This window comes from Trachurus japonicus, chromosome 5 (genome assembly GCF_045865225.1).
Source record: "Trachurus japonicus isolate A0001 chromosome 5, Traja_1.0".
Lineage (NCBI taxonomy): Eukaryota > Metazoa > Chordata > Actinopteri > Carangiformes > Carangidae > Trachurus > Trachurus japonicus.
The window spans coordinates 6,227,365-6,244,484 of NC_140911.1; the positions used below are offsets into that span (position 1 = coordinate 6,227,365).

The 17,120-nt window shown below is 41.8% G+C and overlaps 1 protein-coding gene and 1 long non-coding RNA gene across 2 annotated transcripts in view; one reads left to right on the forward strand and one right to left on the reverse strand.

Moving 5' to 3' along the window:
• Positions 1–17,120, reverse strand: part of LOC146986933 (uncharacterized) — an 87,260-nt gene that overhangs the window by 7,502 nt on the left and 62,638 nt on the right. The gene's annotated exons all lie outside the window — the stretch shown is intronic.
• LOC146986935 (lumican) lies at positions 9,638–14,462 on the forward strand. The gene is made up of 5 exons (XM_085775809.1): positions 9,638–9,848; positions 10,874–11,193; positions 11,972–12,305; positions 12,615–12,932; positions 14,247–14,462. Exons 2-5 carry the CDS (start codon positions 10,900–10,902, stop codon positions 14,396–14,398), a joined length of 1,098 nt encoding a protein of 365 aa, XP_085631935.1. The 5' UTR covers positions 9,638–9,848; positions 10,874–10,899; the 3' UTR covers positions 14,399–14,462.

Below are 17,120 nucleotides of genomic sequence, written 5' to 3' on the forward strand. Positions count from 1 at the left end.
CCATTGATTCACATACAGTACATTACATTCTGTGTTCAGCATTTTCTCCAGCCTCAAGTTGCAAGCTGAATATTGGTCCAGCAGAAACTGTAACGTCTTTTGCAGGCGAAAGAGGCCTGAAGAACACCTCTTCTACAACAGAAAGAAAGAAATATATTTCAAAAATCATAATGAAAGAAGTAGGCAAATGCATTGTTTTAAAAAAGTGAAATCAGAAACTCACCTTGGGACATCTGGTGATATTTTCCTTCTTACCCACTTTCAGGTTGTCTTCATCCAAAATGTCAAACTTCTGTGACCGGTGATAAAGTTTGGCTGCAGGAACCAGCTCATTTCTCTGAAAGGTTTCTCCAATTCTCTTGATTTCTGAAACGTGTCCATGAGGGAGGTGATTGTGAGAGGAGCAGCCGTCCCATCTGAAAAAGTTGGATTGTAACTGTGGAGTGGATGAACTCATGATGTTGGCATATATACACTAAGACCTGTAAACGACCCACACAACACTGGAGGCCATGGTTTCAAAGACCAAGGTACAAAACATATTGTTAAACATGAATAAACACATTGCCCCATAATGTTAAAGCAAAAACAGAATATTAGTTGTTAAAAAGAAAAAAGTAAGTAAGTATGTAGGTAGGTAGGTAGGTAAGTAAGTAAGTAAGTAGGTAGGTAAGTAGGTAGGTAGGTAAGTAAGTAGGTAGGGAGGTAGGCAATTAAGTAAGTAGGAAGGTAGGTAGGTGTTAAGTAAGTGAGTAAGTAGGTAGGTAAGTAAAGAAGCAGGTAGGTAAGTAGGTAGGTAGGTAAGTAAGCAGGTAGGTATATAAGTGGGTAGGTAGGTAAGTAAGTAAGGAAGGAAGCAGGTAAGTAAGTAGGTGGGTAAGTAAGTAAGGAAGTTGGTAAGCAAGTTAGTAGGTAGGTAAGTAAGTAAGTAAGCAGGTAAGTAAGTAAGTAGGTAAAAAAGTAAGTAGTAAGTCGGTAGGTATGTAAGTAGTAAGTCGGTAGGTATGTAAGTTAGTAGATAGGTAAGTAAGTGGGTAAGTAGGTACTGTAGGTAAGTAAGGAAACAGGTAAGTAAGTGGGTGGACAGGTATGTAGTTAAAGCAGAAGTAAGCGATCCGGTCGTCCCTACATCACCACATTCACGCGCATCCCTTGGCTGCACACACAGAGAGGACCGCCCCTTTATGCCGTTCTCTCTCCTCATTGGATAAAGGTTGTAGGATACAAGGAAAGTTTTCTCCTGGGCTTACAGCAGAGCAGAGTGACTGACAGACCCGTGTTTCAGACCAAACACTCTATATAAGTGATTGCTGTCGGAAGATATAACTATTTAAGACTTATATTAACACAAACATTCCGCTTACTTCTGCTTTAAGAAAGTACGCAAGCAAGTAGGTAGGTAAGTAGGTAGGGAGGTAAGCAAATAAGTAGGTAAGTAGGAGCCTCATAAGCTTGCAGTGCATTCAGAAAGTATTCAGACCCCTTCACTTTCACATAACAGAATATTAGAATATTTTGCAAAGTTATTAAAGGGACAACGAGGAGTTTCTATTCGGTTATAAAAAAGTCTCACGTTAATGTGGATGAATCTCCGCTACCCACACTTGTTAATGGGCCCATTTTCGATAAATATATCGTTCTGTCTCTATCGTTATTTTGTTATTATTAGTGGTGGCGGAAATGATGGTCGAGCCGACCAGCGTTTCCTTAATGAGAATAACGCAGCTGAATGGCCGTTTATGGTCGGAACTACGACGGTAACTGAACGTCTTTGAACCCCTGACTTTAATTCTTGATGAATGAAAACATGAGTCCGTCTTGCGCCGGTCAAAGAATTCTACGGTGCGCGCGGAGACTCATAAATGTAGTGTGAAAACGCTTCGCTTTTCCAAAACTCCTCGTTGTCCCTTTAAAAAGGAAAAAACTGGAGCTGAATGCACTGTATGTGTGACTGACTGATCCGTCAGAAGCACATGGATAATGGATTGAGCACAGCTGTATTTCTCCGTGAACAGGTTTACGGTGGCCTCTGACCTCTGACTAGTCCCTGACAACCAACAACCTTATGAACCTCAAGAAGTTAACTCCTCTTGCAACACAACATCAAAGGTCTGTTTAAGTAAGATGGTTAAAGTAGATAAACTCTGCTGTGATGTGTGTGTGTGTGTGTGTTTATACTCATGCACATGTGTCTTCAAACCTAAATAACAAAGAAATGTGAGAGAGTGATAAACACAAGGTGCAGGAGTTATGATTTAGAGATAGCGATTCTCTTCCTGACCAAAGGACTTCAAAGTCAGAGGTTCAGGTGCACTCTGGGTAGCCCCGAACAAACCCAACCCCCCCGACACACACACACCAGTGTCCTTCCCCCCAGTCTACTGTCTGGGTCATGAGCAGTCAGAGATCAGAGGATCTGACAAGCAATGCCTCGCCACTCCTCACAGGAATGTCAGAGGAATTTTCACTCTGGGGTCACTCTGTTGTTACCCACCTGCACAGAAACACCAAAGTTTCCACTAAAATAACACAATGAATGTGCAAAGCACCTTCTTCAAGTACTTTTTTTTTTACTCCAGGTCAATAAAGGTTGGCACATCTTATTTAGAAGCCATTGCATTGTTCTGAAGTGAACTACACGGTCTAATTATGCGCAGTATATATATGGCTGTCAGATGTTCAGTCATCTGGCTGCCATAAGGATTCATATGGTCCCAATGGATTCAAAAAGATGAAGCTGAAACAACAACTTCTTTGTTCAGTTTGTTGTCAATAGTAACTAAAAAAAATGTTGTTTAAGTCGCTTCTAAACTATAGTGGGAACCATATTTGTCTAAACAAAGTGATTTATACAATTCACACACACATGCACACACAATGCAAATACAATTTCAATAGCAGCACTGGGTCCTCTTGGAGTACACTGCAAAAACTCAAAATCTTACCAGGAATATTAGTCTTATTTCTCGTCAAAATGTCTCATTTCTAGTCAAAACAAATCTAATTCTACTTAAAATAAGACTCATCACATTAAAAAGTAGCTTGTTTTTAGACACTTTTTTTATTTCTTTCAAGCATATTTTCACTTGAAATAAGTAGAATCTGATAGTGGAGCAAGTTTTTCTTTCTTATTACAAGCACAAAAAACTTGCTTTCACTGGCAGATTTTTCTACTTATTTCAATTGAAAATTTGTTTGAAACAAGTGAAAATTATCTGAAAACAAGTTCATTTTTAGGTGATGAGTCTTATTTTAAGTGGAAAGAGATTAGTTTTGACAAGAAATGAGACATTTTGACAAGAAATAAGACAAATATTCTTGGAAAGATTTTGAGTTTTTGCAGTGTATCCATACCACAAAACTTCAATTGCACAAAATTATATTACGTAACTAACACAATTTATACAAACTATAGTGATTTAGAAAATGCACACCGGTCCGGTCTTATCATCCTGGAACAATGTGGCTCCACAAGGTAACTCGAACCTCTGCACCCCGGGGCACGAGGGCAGCACAAACCATGCAATAGAAAGCAGATGTCCATGTACACAGACACAGACACACGGACACACAGATGTTCACGATTACACCACGTCAGGCTTCCTCTCTCTCTCTCTTTTTCCCACACTGATAAAAGTGCCAACTCTTTATGTTTGTGTGTTGTTTGTTTGTGTTAAATATTCTGTGCTACACTATAAATGGGAGATGGGATCAATAACACTGCAGGGTATCCCAGTGACCCACTGTAGCTACAGTATAACAAGACGCACACAACTATTGCAACAACAACTGCAGTTCGACTCCACACTGCGGACATCTGTTGCATAACAGTGGTAACAGTGATAGTGAAACTCAGTCAGGATGAAGATGAAACTTGACAGCATGAACGAACACACACACACACACACACACACACACACACACACACACACACACACACACACACACACACACACACACACACACAGCTCAGAGCAGAAGTCCAGTCACAACAAGTGGATTAAAGTGTTAAAATGAACAGTTTACAAAACAAAATATGTAACTTAAGCAGAAGAAGTGTTATTTGTCTTTACATTATTACTCCCACTTCCCCAGTTTATCTATGATTTACTGCAATTACAGTAATGTATGTGAGTTCAGTTTTATTTTCAGCCTGTGAGAAGTTTTTACCTGCTGTTGATTCCTGAAGAAACAGCGCCCTCTAGTGTCAGAGGGACGAAGTGCAGGTGTAGGAATTGATGTAGGAAGCGGATGGTGGATGAAATAATGTCTGGAGGAAGGTGCAGAAGGAAACAGACTCAGGACTTCAGGGAATTTGTTTTCATTTCCATAAATAAGGAAATTAAACTAGAAAATTTCCTCTGGGGAAATTTTGAAAGGCCCACGGGGCTACTGCCGGTTTTGCCATCTCTGTCAACATGGGAATCAAACCCACGATCTTAAGATGATCAGACAGACACATGATCATCTTTCTATAAGCACTGATATGGAGGAGCTGTAACCACATTAGGTTACCTGTGTGTGTGTGTGTGTGTGTGTGTGTGTGTTTGTGTGTGTGTGTTTTTTTTGTTTTATTTGTTAGGATCCCCATTAGCTGTGCTCTAGAACGCCGCTAGTCTGTGTGTGTGTGTGTAATCACATGAAGTTACCTGTGTGTGTTAGAGTGTGGGAGAGGAGTGCGCGCTTCCGTGCGCATTTGTATGTTACTTGTGTGTGTGTGTGTGTGTGTGTGTCTGTAACTGTAATCACATGAAGCTGGTTCTAGAGTCTGTGTGTGTGACTGACTTGACACATGTTATGAGCTGCATCCTGTGTCAGTCTGATTTAGCTGTGTCTGTGTTTATAAACATTTAAACAAGCGCCAGGTGGATTGTTTATGAAGTTAACGAGCTCTGGCCTGAGAATCAGACATTACCACGGCAACTTGAGGTGGTTACCACGGCGATAGGGGCCCCCCATGCTGAGGCAGACAGAAACGTGGAGAAAAAGAGCGATTTTCTGCCTCTGCACTGGTCTCGCAAAAGTCTTAGGGTGACAAAACGGTAGCTCCTATCAGAACAAAACACAGATCAACGTTGCTCTAAGGACTTCCTGAAAAATGTGGTACGATTTGGTGTTTCTACAGTAAATATTTTGGAGACGCTGGCAGTTTTAAAACATCGGTCCGTTCTGCTTCTCTCAGAAAATATTTGTATTGGAGTCAAAGAGGAGCAGAGACAGACGTGGCCGCACTCAGAGGCTGATTCTGTAAATTCTGTAAGTCTCTCTGATATTTTGAGCACATGAATTGAGAGATAACAAGTTTATCTTACAAATTCTGAAAAAACCATGTGTGTAGAGTGTAAATTGTGGCCGTGCTGACAGTTTATCCAGAAAAAATACAGAATGTTTCTTCACTCTCTCCCACTCTAACCGATGATGTCACGCACTCTGACACAAACATTCCGTGCAATACACACCCATTATAATCTCATAATTTCTCCAAAAATGATCATGGTCATTGAACAGGGATTGATCAAAAACTATATGACCTATCAAAACGTGGAGTAACACGACAATACACAAGACTTGTGTCTACTGTTTAAAGTTTAAATGGAGTCTCTAGGTGAAATTATGCCTGAGCAGTAGACGTTTGTTAAACTCCAATGATTGGTCTTTTTCGCTCTTTTTTTTCCGCCCGTCCCATTGACTTCAATGCAAAATTTTGCGCAGTTTAAAATTCGTAAACTGTTGAGAAAAGTAATAGCATACCGATCCCAATCAAACCGCACGTTTTGATATATAATTTGTTGCAGGACTAGTAGCGAATCGAAAATCGTCCGGAAGATGAAAAATAAAAATAAAAACTAGGAAAAAATCGCCCGGGGCACTGGTCCCTGCAGCTATTTCATAGCTGTTGGGACCAGTGCCCGGTGCGATGGCCCGTGGCCCTAATTAAGGTCATATCACTCGTGGTGGAGAATGTGAAGTTTTGGGGCTTCCTGTGTTTTGTTGACAGGTAAACAAGTGTACGAGAAGGAAATTTGACAAATAAAGAGTTTATATATACATTGAAGAGAAGTTAATGGACCTTGAGTTCTTAGAGTAATGGTGCGTTTTGGTTGCACTGTTGGTTCGGACAAATCCAACAAGCCCTGACATATGAATCCAAGATGGTTGCTACTCATGTTCAACAATAGTGAACACTCTGTTATGTTAGTGTTTATTTTTTATTTCTCTCATAATTATTCCACGTTAAAGTCAGTAATGTACACAGTAACACTATTCAATTCATATCCCTGGACATTTTCCTAACCATTGCTAACAGCAGCTAACGGCTGTTTAAATGTTTTTCTTGTGAATTTGTGTAGCTTTTAAAAAACTTTATGAATAGTTTTGCATTGAAATCTGAAGTGTGAAATTGTTATATATCATTGTTTCATTATATTAACAGTCCATTGTTCAGACTTCTGTATTTGTTTTCAATTAGAAAGTGCTCAACTCAGAGGTGACGTCATTCAGACTTCCAACTTTCTTCCATCTTTTAGTTTCAAAGGCCACAACAGCAAAATTAGGGCAATAGTTGCACAACTTTTTAAACAGAGTACATGAAAACCAGCCTAATGTGACTAACTATGATAAAGTTTGATGAGCAGCTTCTATTAAAATATCCTCAACACAGCGCCAACTTTTACAACGTGCGTGTGACGCAGAGCGTGAGAGAGAAACAAAAAAGTGTAACAGATACATAATCCATCACAACAGTGGAGTAGACTACAGCCATGGAAGTATTATATCATCCATGACTACATCTGACAAGAAGCTGCTTGACGAGCTGCTAAAGCCCCAAACAGGAAACCACCTGAGGGCAACTTCTGCTGTCGGGTGTTGGTTTCCTGTTTGGCTGTGAACATCGTGCACTATGATGCAAGACACCAGTGCCACATTTGTCGTGACAGGGCAGCCAGGTGGTGAGGTGAGCCAGGAAATATTTGTCACATTACATCAACGTTAAGGTTCATCACAGGTAGCAATGACCTGATGTAGCCTGTAAATGAGATGCATGTCTAGTGACACATTACAATCTACACTGAGACATGCATTGGATTCTGGATGGAGGGAGGTCTTCTCCAGTTCATTGTCCTCTTAGAGCACGGGGTGTGTACTGAGTACTGTAGCATCATGAAGAGCTGTCAAACTACTGCTGATATATCACCTCTTGATCGCTTTTCCGACAAATCCACCACTCACTCAACCAGTTCGCAAATGAGAAACGATACTGTTCAAGTCAAGAAATCGAAGTGAGGTGAAGAAGGAGGAAAAGCATGAATGAGGAAAAAGGTGGTGCATGCTGAGAAAAGACGCTACAGTTATATTAGGCCTTACGTGCAAAACTGTAGAGATGACAGGAGTTTGTTGGTGACCTCATGCTCTGTTTCTAGTTCCAGCATGAGGTTGGTGTTTTAGGTTTTTTTGTTTTTCTTTTTTAAAAAGTGAAAGACATAGTGGTGGTTGCGTGGGTTCATTCATGTTGTCCAGATGATGTGTCATAATGACCAAGTGATCCCTCGGCTTTTCATTAAGTGCCAAAAGTAGGTCAAAAATATGAATCATCCACTTAAATAGGACGGGCACTAATATATTATCCAGACATGGTGAATAAGGCTACTAGATAATGTGTGAATCCTGCTGACTGTGACTTGTCTGATCTCACAGCAGCACCACAGTGACGTTTGTGGTTGTGTGAATTATCTCAAATGAACCGCCGAATGTATTAGCATCAACTGTGCAGAGTAATTTTTTATTTTTCACAGGATGTAGGCTATTGTAATCACTTCATCTAACACGACACAAGAGCTGTGAACCGTTGCAAATCTTAAACTTTTCATAAACAACTTTTTAGTGTGTGAAACTGGAGCAGCAAGCTCGCTGTGACAAAACAACAAGACTTCGGTAGATTTCGGTAACACTTTACTTGACGCCTATCTCTATAACACATTATAAACATACTTATAATGAGGTATAATGCAGTTATAGCACTGTGTAACAATAGTTATAAACACTCATATGATCATAATGCTTTATAACAATAATCATAACACACTATAAAGCATTTTATCTTGACTTAAGGTCTGGTATTATAATACGTTATAATTGTTAGTAACTCGCTGACAATGACCACATCGATAATGCATTATTAATATAGTTATAATGTATTATAATTGGCTTATAAACGTGTATAACTATCATTATAAACACTCATTAATTATCATAAGGCTTTATAACAATAAGCATAAGACATCATAGAGCATTTTATAATGGCTTATAAGGTCTTAGTATTATAATAGAGTTATAATGCTCTATAATATGTTATGCTTATTGTTATAAAGTCTTATGTGATTTATGAGTGTTTATAATGATAGTTATACACGTTTATAAACCAATTATAACACACATTATAACTATACTTATAATACATTATCCATGTGGGCATTGTCAGCGAGTTACTAACAATTATAACATATTATAATACCAAACCTTATAAGTCAAGATAAAATGCTTTATAGTGTGTTATGATTATTGTTATAAAGCATTATGATCATTTATGAGTGTTTATAACTATAGTTATACAGTGTTATAACTGCATTATAACTCATTATAAGTATGGTTATAATGTGTTATAGAGATAGGCGTCAAGTAAAGTGTTACCCTGATGCCAGTCCAGATTTCATCACATACAGGGTCACAGTTTTAAAAATATCTGTGCAACTACATCTCCAGATTGTGGGACATTTTGCAGCGTGCCACATATTCAGTCATTTCAGTGTTGCCCTCAAGTTTCCCCAAAGTATTAATTTACTATAATTAACACTTCAGGGCTGCAGAGGCCTATTTATGGTTCAAGCACATTTTGTTTTTCATGGTTTATGGTTAAATTGAAAAAAAAAGAAAAAGAGGAAGATCCATTTCTATCCTGGGTGTTATTCTTTGTGTTTTGTCCTAGAGGGCGCTGTTTTTATTCCCTGCTGAGAAAACACAGTCCACTCTTTTTCTTTTTTTTCTTTCTTTTACCTCCAACTCTCCACCTGGCCCCTTTTTTCAGAGCGCTGCCCTCAATCTGGGGGGAGAGGAATCTGGAATCGTTTTCCTCTGGTCTGCTCGGATGCTTGCAAGAAGTTCCTTTCCTTCAATAACACACACACACATGCACACACTGAATGGTCTCTTTGGCTCCCCAGGTACTTTGTGGTTTGAGCGTCTCCAGGCAGGACAAGTACTGTTGTTGACCCAATTACACAGACGCACACAGACACAGAGACACAAAAACACACACACACACACACACACACACACACACAAGATAATATACTTGAATGCTGATCAAATTCTTCTCGCATTAGCTGAAAAAAGTCCAAACTGATTTGTTTCCCTCATGTGATCTCTCCCTCTCTCTCCCTCCACTTCTTCCTCTTCCCCCTCTTCTCCTCAGCACAGCAGTCCTTTTAGTAAGTGGAGCTTTGTGTATTTGTCTTGTGCATCTCCATGGTACAAGCAGCAAACATGTTTCCACCAAATGTTACTGAGGGCTGAGAGAGAAGGAGGGAGAGAGTGAGAGAGGAAGAGGGGGGAAAGGGAAGAAGTGAGTGAGGGACGGGTACGGAGGAGGTGTGGGGTCTGGGATGTGGGCAGCGTTTGAAGAAGGGGAATGTATGAGACAGTGGGTAAACATTGGTGCAGGCTTGAAAACACACACACACACACACAGACACACACACACACACACACTCTGCTTCATTCAGTTTTCCCCGAGGGTTTCATTGGAAATTTAAGACAACCTGTGTCTCTGCTCTGCAGCTCGTGATCAACAGGTAAGCGTGTCTGTTTGTTTCTCGTCTGATTCCATTTCCTCTCTCTCTCTTTTGCGAGGCGAAGGCAGGCAGGCAAAACTGGAAATGTTCAAAGCGGCTGCATTGTGCGCTGATTACAGTTGGCTTGAGTCATGATTGCATAAGACAGCTAATCTGCTGGCAACCTGCAGAGCATGTGCTGAAGCCTACTGTACTGTAGGCTGGACATGGGAGGGAGGGAGGAAGGCAGAACGCAGCAGCACAAAGATGCTGATAAAGTTAAAACTTCCTGATGATTCAAACCTCTCTTAACTACTCAGTGTGTGTGTGTGTGTGTGTGTGTGTGTGTGCGTGCGTGCGTGCGCTTTTGTGCATAGCTACTATGGAGGTATTACCGTAACATCTACTCAGAGGTTTCATTGCAAAAGAAAAGTGTGTGCAAAAGCAAACATCTCAACTTGTGCACTAATTGCATGTAACACTGATCGTGTCAAAGCAGCCACCTTATTTGACCTCACACTGAAACTGTGAACTTGGTTTTAAATGCCTCATATTTTTAGTTCACACTCAATAATTCTGCAAAGTCAGAGAGTTGCATTGGTTTTTACAGGAGTTCAGCTTTTTACTGTTGCACGCCTGTGCAGATGGGGGACTGTAAACACTGTAAACTACGACCACAACCAAAAAAACTAAGCACAAAGTTAAAGTCACAACTTCTGTAAAATAAAATATGCATGTTTGTGCAAAATCTTTCGGCAATGCATCAACTAGTTGTTGAGATATTTCAGTGGTGAATTGCTCGACCTTCAGGCAGAAACTTAAAGGGTCAGTCCTCATGCTGTGGAGGTCGTCACATGGATCCTACACTTCCCATAATGCAGCTTGTGCCTCGGGGCTTTCTGCTAAAAAACATGTTGTTCCTTTTGCCTAAGTCGAGACACCCAGGCGTGATACCATTAAAGAGATTCCCTCTGACGTGATTTAGCTCCTGCACGTGTAAAATCTGCTCCTAATCATCACCTTTATCCTGGTGTTTTCATTTTCAGGGTCGTATATCTCGCCAGCTGTTTCCATGGCGCTCCCGGTGCTGCTGCTGTGTGTGCTTCACTGCGCCTCGGCCACATACGTAGTTGACATGGACTACGGAGGCGTTCCTCTGTGGATTAACCGCATGCTGGGGGAGCCCAGCGTGCTGAGCCTGCAGGGCCGCATGGACCCGGCCTGGTTCCGCGCCAACAACCCGCAGCCGTGCCCCGAACAGTGTGACTGCCCCATCCAGTGGCCCACGGCGCTTTACTGCGACCACAGAGGTCTGGCAGACGCCCCCGACAGCCTGCCGGACAGAACCCAATACCTCTTTCTGCAGGTGAGAAAAACACAGACACAGGCGCTGAGTGTGTTTTATATTCAAGGCATAGTTCACCCAAAATTCAAATTTCACTCATTATCTACTCACCCTCATGTCGACTAAGAGCTATGAGAATTTTCAGAGTCCTCCGTGCCTTCTCTGAGTTACGGGGGGGTCCGCACAGCAGTATTTGTCCATATAATGGTTGTGAATGGTGCTCACTTTTCTTCGTCCAAAAAGACACACCAAAAAACATCCAAATAACCTCCATAGTGCTCGTCTGTAATGTCCCTCTTGTACTGAAGCCCAGACATGAGAAAATGTTCGGAAAAAAATTAAATAAGTCTATATTTTAAGCTTGTTTGGAGCGGAAGCTCCCAGTGTCTCAGTTCACTGCTCTTCCTGTGTCAGTGCAAATCACGACCGGCGGAACAATTTCTCATGTCGGGGCTTCAATACAAGAGGGACATTACAGATGAGCACTATGGAGGTATTTGGATGTTTTTTGGTGTGTCTTTTTGGACCCCCTCAAAACTCAGAGAAGGCATGGAGGACTCTGAAACTTCTCACAGCCCTTAGTCGATGTGAGGGTGAGTAGATAATGAGTGAAATTTGAATTTTGGGTGAACTATCCCTTTGACAGTGGTCTGCTACCAACACACAGTGGTTTTTCATTTCCTGTTGGCAGCGGCTGTCTGTGTCCACTGCCCTGCGGCGTTGCACGTGTTTTATTGTAAGAGGAAAGTCTGCAAAGACCAAATACCTGAGGCGATGTTTCTACTGGTTTTACTCTCAGGGCAACAACATCTCGTCCCTGTCCTCCTCGGCCCTGGCCAACGTTACGGGGCTGCGCTGGCTCATCCTGGACCACAACGATCTGCAGAGCGACAAGCTGGACCAGGCCGCCCTGCTGCAGCTGCAGAACCAAACCCAGCTGTACTACCTGTTCGCCAACAACAACCGCCTCAGCTCGGTGCCCAGTTTCCTGCCGGCAGGACTCAAGCAGCTGCGACTGGCCCACAACCAGATCAGCAGCATCAGCCCCGCGGCTTTCCAGAATCTGCACAATCTGACGCTGCTGCTGCTGCAGGGAAACAAACTGCAAGCCATCACAGAGGGAGACCTCAAAGGTAGCGCAATGTGTCATTTCCTTCCTCCGTACATGCATCATAAACGTACATTTTTGTACGTAAGTGGGATGGGAAGTGAGCAGCTTCCTCCTGCGGTGCATGTTTACATTAGGTGAAACACACAGTAGCACTTATGCTGTCTATATGTAGTGCCTGTTTTACATAGTTAATTAGGATGAGTGGAGTCTTCCAGTAAATAGATAATGCATTATATTAGTCATTAGTCTCTCACCCCGCTGTTTGAGAATCACATTACTTGCATCACTTTTAGTATTGAAATGTTTACACTCGTGCAATTGTGTCTTGCAGGTCTGCTCAGTCTAAATCTGTTGGACCTCGGAGGGAATCGGTTCTCGTCCGTCCCCAGGCATCTACCTCCCTCTGTCCAGCAGCTCTATTTCTCCAATAACTCCCTCTCTGGGCTGGAGAAAGACAGTTTTGTGGCGTTCTTCAACCTTAAACACCTCCGTTTGAGCCGCTGTGGTTTGCAGAGCGGCGGCGTCCACCCACAGGTTTTCAACTTCTCCAGCTTGGTGGAACTGGATCTTTCTTACAACAAACTAACGAGCATTCCCACAGTCCCCACCACGCTGAAGTACCTCTATCTGGAGGCCAATGAAATACATGGTGAGACGCATATATACGCATTCACACAGTCACCTTTCACACCGAGAACCGAGGTGTTATTGACGTCATGTGTGGGAAATTTCCCACTCGTTCGCTCTCTTGCACTTTGAGACACTTATCAGACGCAGCGTTAGTGGGTTACTGTACACGGGGTGACCACCTGAGGAGGTGGCACTGTGAGGAAATGTGGAAACTGTGACAAGAACTGTAAAAAGAAACCCGCAGAGTCCCACTCGCCTTGAACGCAGCTTGGCCTCCACCGCGCTGCACACGGCCACAGGAGGGGCTGCAGGCGAGGCGAAGCGAGTCAAGAGATGGAAGAAGAAGGAGGGGAGGGACTCGGGAGGGGAGACATGGAAAGAAAGAAGTGAAAAAGGGAGGGTGGGGAGTAGAGAGAAGAGAGGAGGGAATATTGGGTGGCTGGATGAAGGGAAAGTGAGCTAGTAAAGAAGTAAGGAGAGTGGTATGAAAACATCTGTGATGGATTCAGTGGTGAGAGTGCCAGATGAGCCAGAAGCACATGCTGTTCCCCTCTTCAGCCGCTCCTCTCCTCTCTGTCTGCTCTCCATCACTCTGGCCTTTTCTTTTCTTTTTTTTTCTTTTTCTTTTTCTTTTTCTTTTTTGATAGATAGGATTTATATCATGAAGGCAGCAGTGCTCTCACATTTCAACTGGCTCACACGACTGCGTCCAGCAGCAGAGCCGCGACCTGGAGAGCAGATCGAGGTTGGCAAAAAGTGAAAAACCAGTTCTTGTTTGTCGGCGCGTGATGATGCAGCAGACAGACAGACAGACAGACGGCAAAACACTTCCACAATAACACACACCTCACCGTCTAGCTAGCAGCATTACAGCTACCGCAGTTTCTGTCTGCCAAAGTCTACGCACAGACACACACACACACACTTGAGCTGAGTGACTCCACTACTGAAAACAAAGTGAGAAAGCAGAGGAGGCTGCTGTGGTTTTTTCTTCTGCCTCCATTTTCACCACAGCACCTGCAAGACATCTAGATGGTGAACGACGACGCAGCCTTTATCAGAAGCAGAGGCAGAGATAAGTAAGATAAGTAATTGAGGGGCTTTATCTTTAAGAGCTTAGACACGGTGAACATGTGCTTCATGATGTGAAATCAAAGCTGTCTGGACTGCGTAAATGTCTGTGATGTTTTCGACAAGACAGACAGCGATGGGGCAGATGGCTGTCACCTCGGTGAATAATGTTTCTCTAATAATAAATGTGGTCCCTGTGTGTTTTTTTTTTTTTTTTTTTTTTTTTTAAAGAGCCTGTCTGGTTTCTGTCTCCTTGCCACAGAGTTCAACGTGACCAGCTTCTGCAGACAAGTGGGACCTCTGTCCTACTCCAGGATGAAGTTCCTACGACTGGACGGAAACAAGATGTCCTACCAGCAGCTGCCACCTGACTGGGTCTACTGCCTTAGAGTGCTTGAACGCATCCTCGTCTGACTTCACTTGAAAAAAAATAAAAAGTCTGATTAGGCTACTGCATGAAACTGGCCAAAAAAAAAAAGATGAGTCAGCTTAAAGGGATAGTTCAACATTTTGGCAAATTGGCCCATTGCCATAATCCATATAGTCATAGCAGTAGGTTCTTTACCTTTAATTGTCGGTGCAAGCTATTTTTAGAACAGCGGAGCAGAGCCGTGAGCTGCTCAGAGCTACGCTACAGAGGCTCATGGGATTTCTTGGTTTCCCTCATCAAACTCATCAAATACACAATCCAACAACTCCAAAACGCTCTGGTGGACAAGTTGTGACCTGCACATTCACCACGCTATGAGATAATAACAGAACGTTACCAGACAGAGTTGTTTTAGAGGTAAATTCCCGCAAAACCACTGATGCACGTTTCCGTCGGGGGCAGTTTTTCATCAAGCAGTCTCTGTATTTACCTCTAAAACAACTCTGTCTGGTAACGTTCTGTTATTATCTCATAGCGTGGTGAATGTGCAGGTCACAACTTGTCCACCAGAGCGTTTTGGAGTTGTTGGATTGTGTATTTGATGAGTTTGATGAGGGAAACCAAGAAATCCCATGAGCCTCTGTAGCGTAGCTCTGAGCAGCTCGCGGCTCTGCTCCGCCGTTCTAAAAATAGCTTGCACCGACAATTAAAGGAAACGAACCTGCTAAAACTATAAGGATTATAGCAATGGGCCAATTTGCCAAAATGTTGAACTATCCCTTTAAGATTTTTGATTTATTAGTCAACTCGTCATTCAAGTCGGCCATAAATCTAGAAACTGACGAAGACTTAAAAGTCGTTTTGTCTTTAGTAAGCAGATACGCAGCCAGGAGCTGAAGGGAAAAACTCACCTTCAGAAGATGCCAAAAAAAAAAGAAGAAAAAAAACAAGTTTCTGATCAAAACATTTCTCATACCACCAGTACATTCCCATGAGTTTCACTCACTAGTTCTCTCACTCCAGCTTTTCCAAGCTCGGCCTCAGCGAGAGTTGTCGTAGGCTACATCTGTGTGTTATTACCGAACAGGAACTCTGACAAACCCTCTCATTTCTGACTGAACAGAATAATCCGCTCTGGTTAAAGTGAGTCGACATAAGGGCGAAGGGGAAATATGTATGAATGGCAAAATTCAGTAGCTTTCCCATGAGAGGATCTGACTCAGACGGCTGGACGATGTTTTACAGCAACCAGTCCACTAATGTTAATAATAAAATGTTGCGAGGCGGCTGAGAAGAAGTTGTTCTTTTTTTTTTTTTTTAAAGCAAGGAAACATTGGTACAGTGTGAGAAATGTGCAAACTGACCGAATACAACACAATGTGTAAGTGATGTTACAGTGATGTCGGATATGGAAGATTAAAAATGCCCAAATAATAAATATTTCAAACAAAGAGACCATACAAGTGAAATACAACACACACTGTTACATCTTGTCTATTCCTTGTTGTTTTTGCATCAATTGCATATATTATTGCATATTTAATTGAAAAATATATTTAAAGAAGACAATGACTTCCTTTTTATGTTGAATAACTGAATGAAATGGTATCTATCGTGACATGAAAAACAATCAATCACCCAAAGCTTTTACATTTTCAGTAGTAAAAGGAGAGTCGTGTGCAGTTAAATATGTTAAATACAGCAAATCCAGTAGGAGATGAGCTTTATGTAACAGCAGCAGCAGTGTTTGACTCCTGTTTTCAAAACCTTGACACTTGGTTTTTAACGATGCATTAGGGGCCGTGTTCACCAAACACACTTTTTGCAATGACAACGCCCTCGACATTACTTGTACAGCTCTCTCTCTCTCTTGCTCTCATCAGACTGCTGCCATTGCTAGGTTACAAAACGACACTTCCATGTTCCTGTCTTGTTAATGTAAACACAACGAAGCGTCAGAAATAGCCACACAATAGCATTGGGGGCAGCTTTCAACAAGGACCCTTCAAAACGAGTGTGGGTGCATGGTACAAAACACAGAGCCATGTCTCTGGTTGTGTTGTTCTTGTCGGCAATGTAAGTCCCGCCCCTTCTTGGATTTTGATTGGTCAAAGCTGGAAAATAGTGACATTACCGTTGTGCTGTTCTAAAAGTTTAACGAAGCACTCTTCGGGCCAAGAGCATTTTTTCCGCTGAGGGCACTAAGCGCTGTGAACTTAAGATAAGGCAATTTGTTTTTGGTATTCGAGAGATATAGACAGATACATAAAATCAATAAATAGTTGCCGCCATACACAATAATAATAATTAAAAAAAAAAATATATATATATATATATATATATATATATATATAAAAAACACAGATACATAGGAAATGCATAACTTCATAGGATCTGTATGGAAAGTAGACACTCTGAACGCCAAAAACGTGTTTACGGGCCTTTAAAGTGTCGTCCCTTGGCCTCCGTACATCTGTGTATAACTTTTCACATGCCTGTGTTTTGTCATAACGTCACCTCTGTTTATTATGTTGGACTGAATAGAATAGAATAGAATAGAATAGATTCTTTATCATCATTGTATGATACTACAAACTTTGGATGATCTCCAATAGGTGCTTCTAAAAACAAACCAATACACACACAGTCGTCATCATGCAAGTGCCATAGTGTATAAATACAGTAAATAAATGATGAATAAATTAACACAGAATAAAAAGTATCAGGAAACACACAGAGATTAAAAAAAAACAAAAAAAAAACTCT

What these genes read in the sequence shown, in the direction of transcription:
- LOC146986935 (XM_085775809.1), top strand. Translation starts at nt 10,900, where the DNA reads ATGGCGCTCCCGGTGCTGCTGCTGTGTGTGCTTCACTGCGCCTCGGCC. An exon ending in CCCAATACCTCTTTCTGCAG is followed by an intron (nt 11,194 to 11,971) that starts GTGAGAAAAACA and finishes TTTTACTCTCAG; the next exon opens with GGCAACAACATCTCGTCCCT. An exon ending in CACAGAGGGAGACCTCAAAG is followed by an intron (nt 12,306 to 12,614) that starts GTAGCGCAATGT and finishes TGTGTCTTGCAG; the next exon opens with GTCTGCTCAGTCTAAATCTG.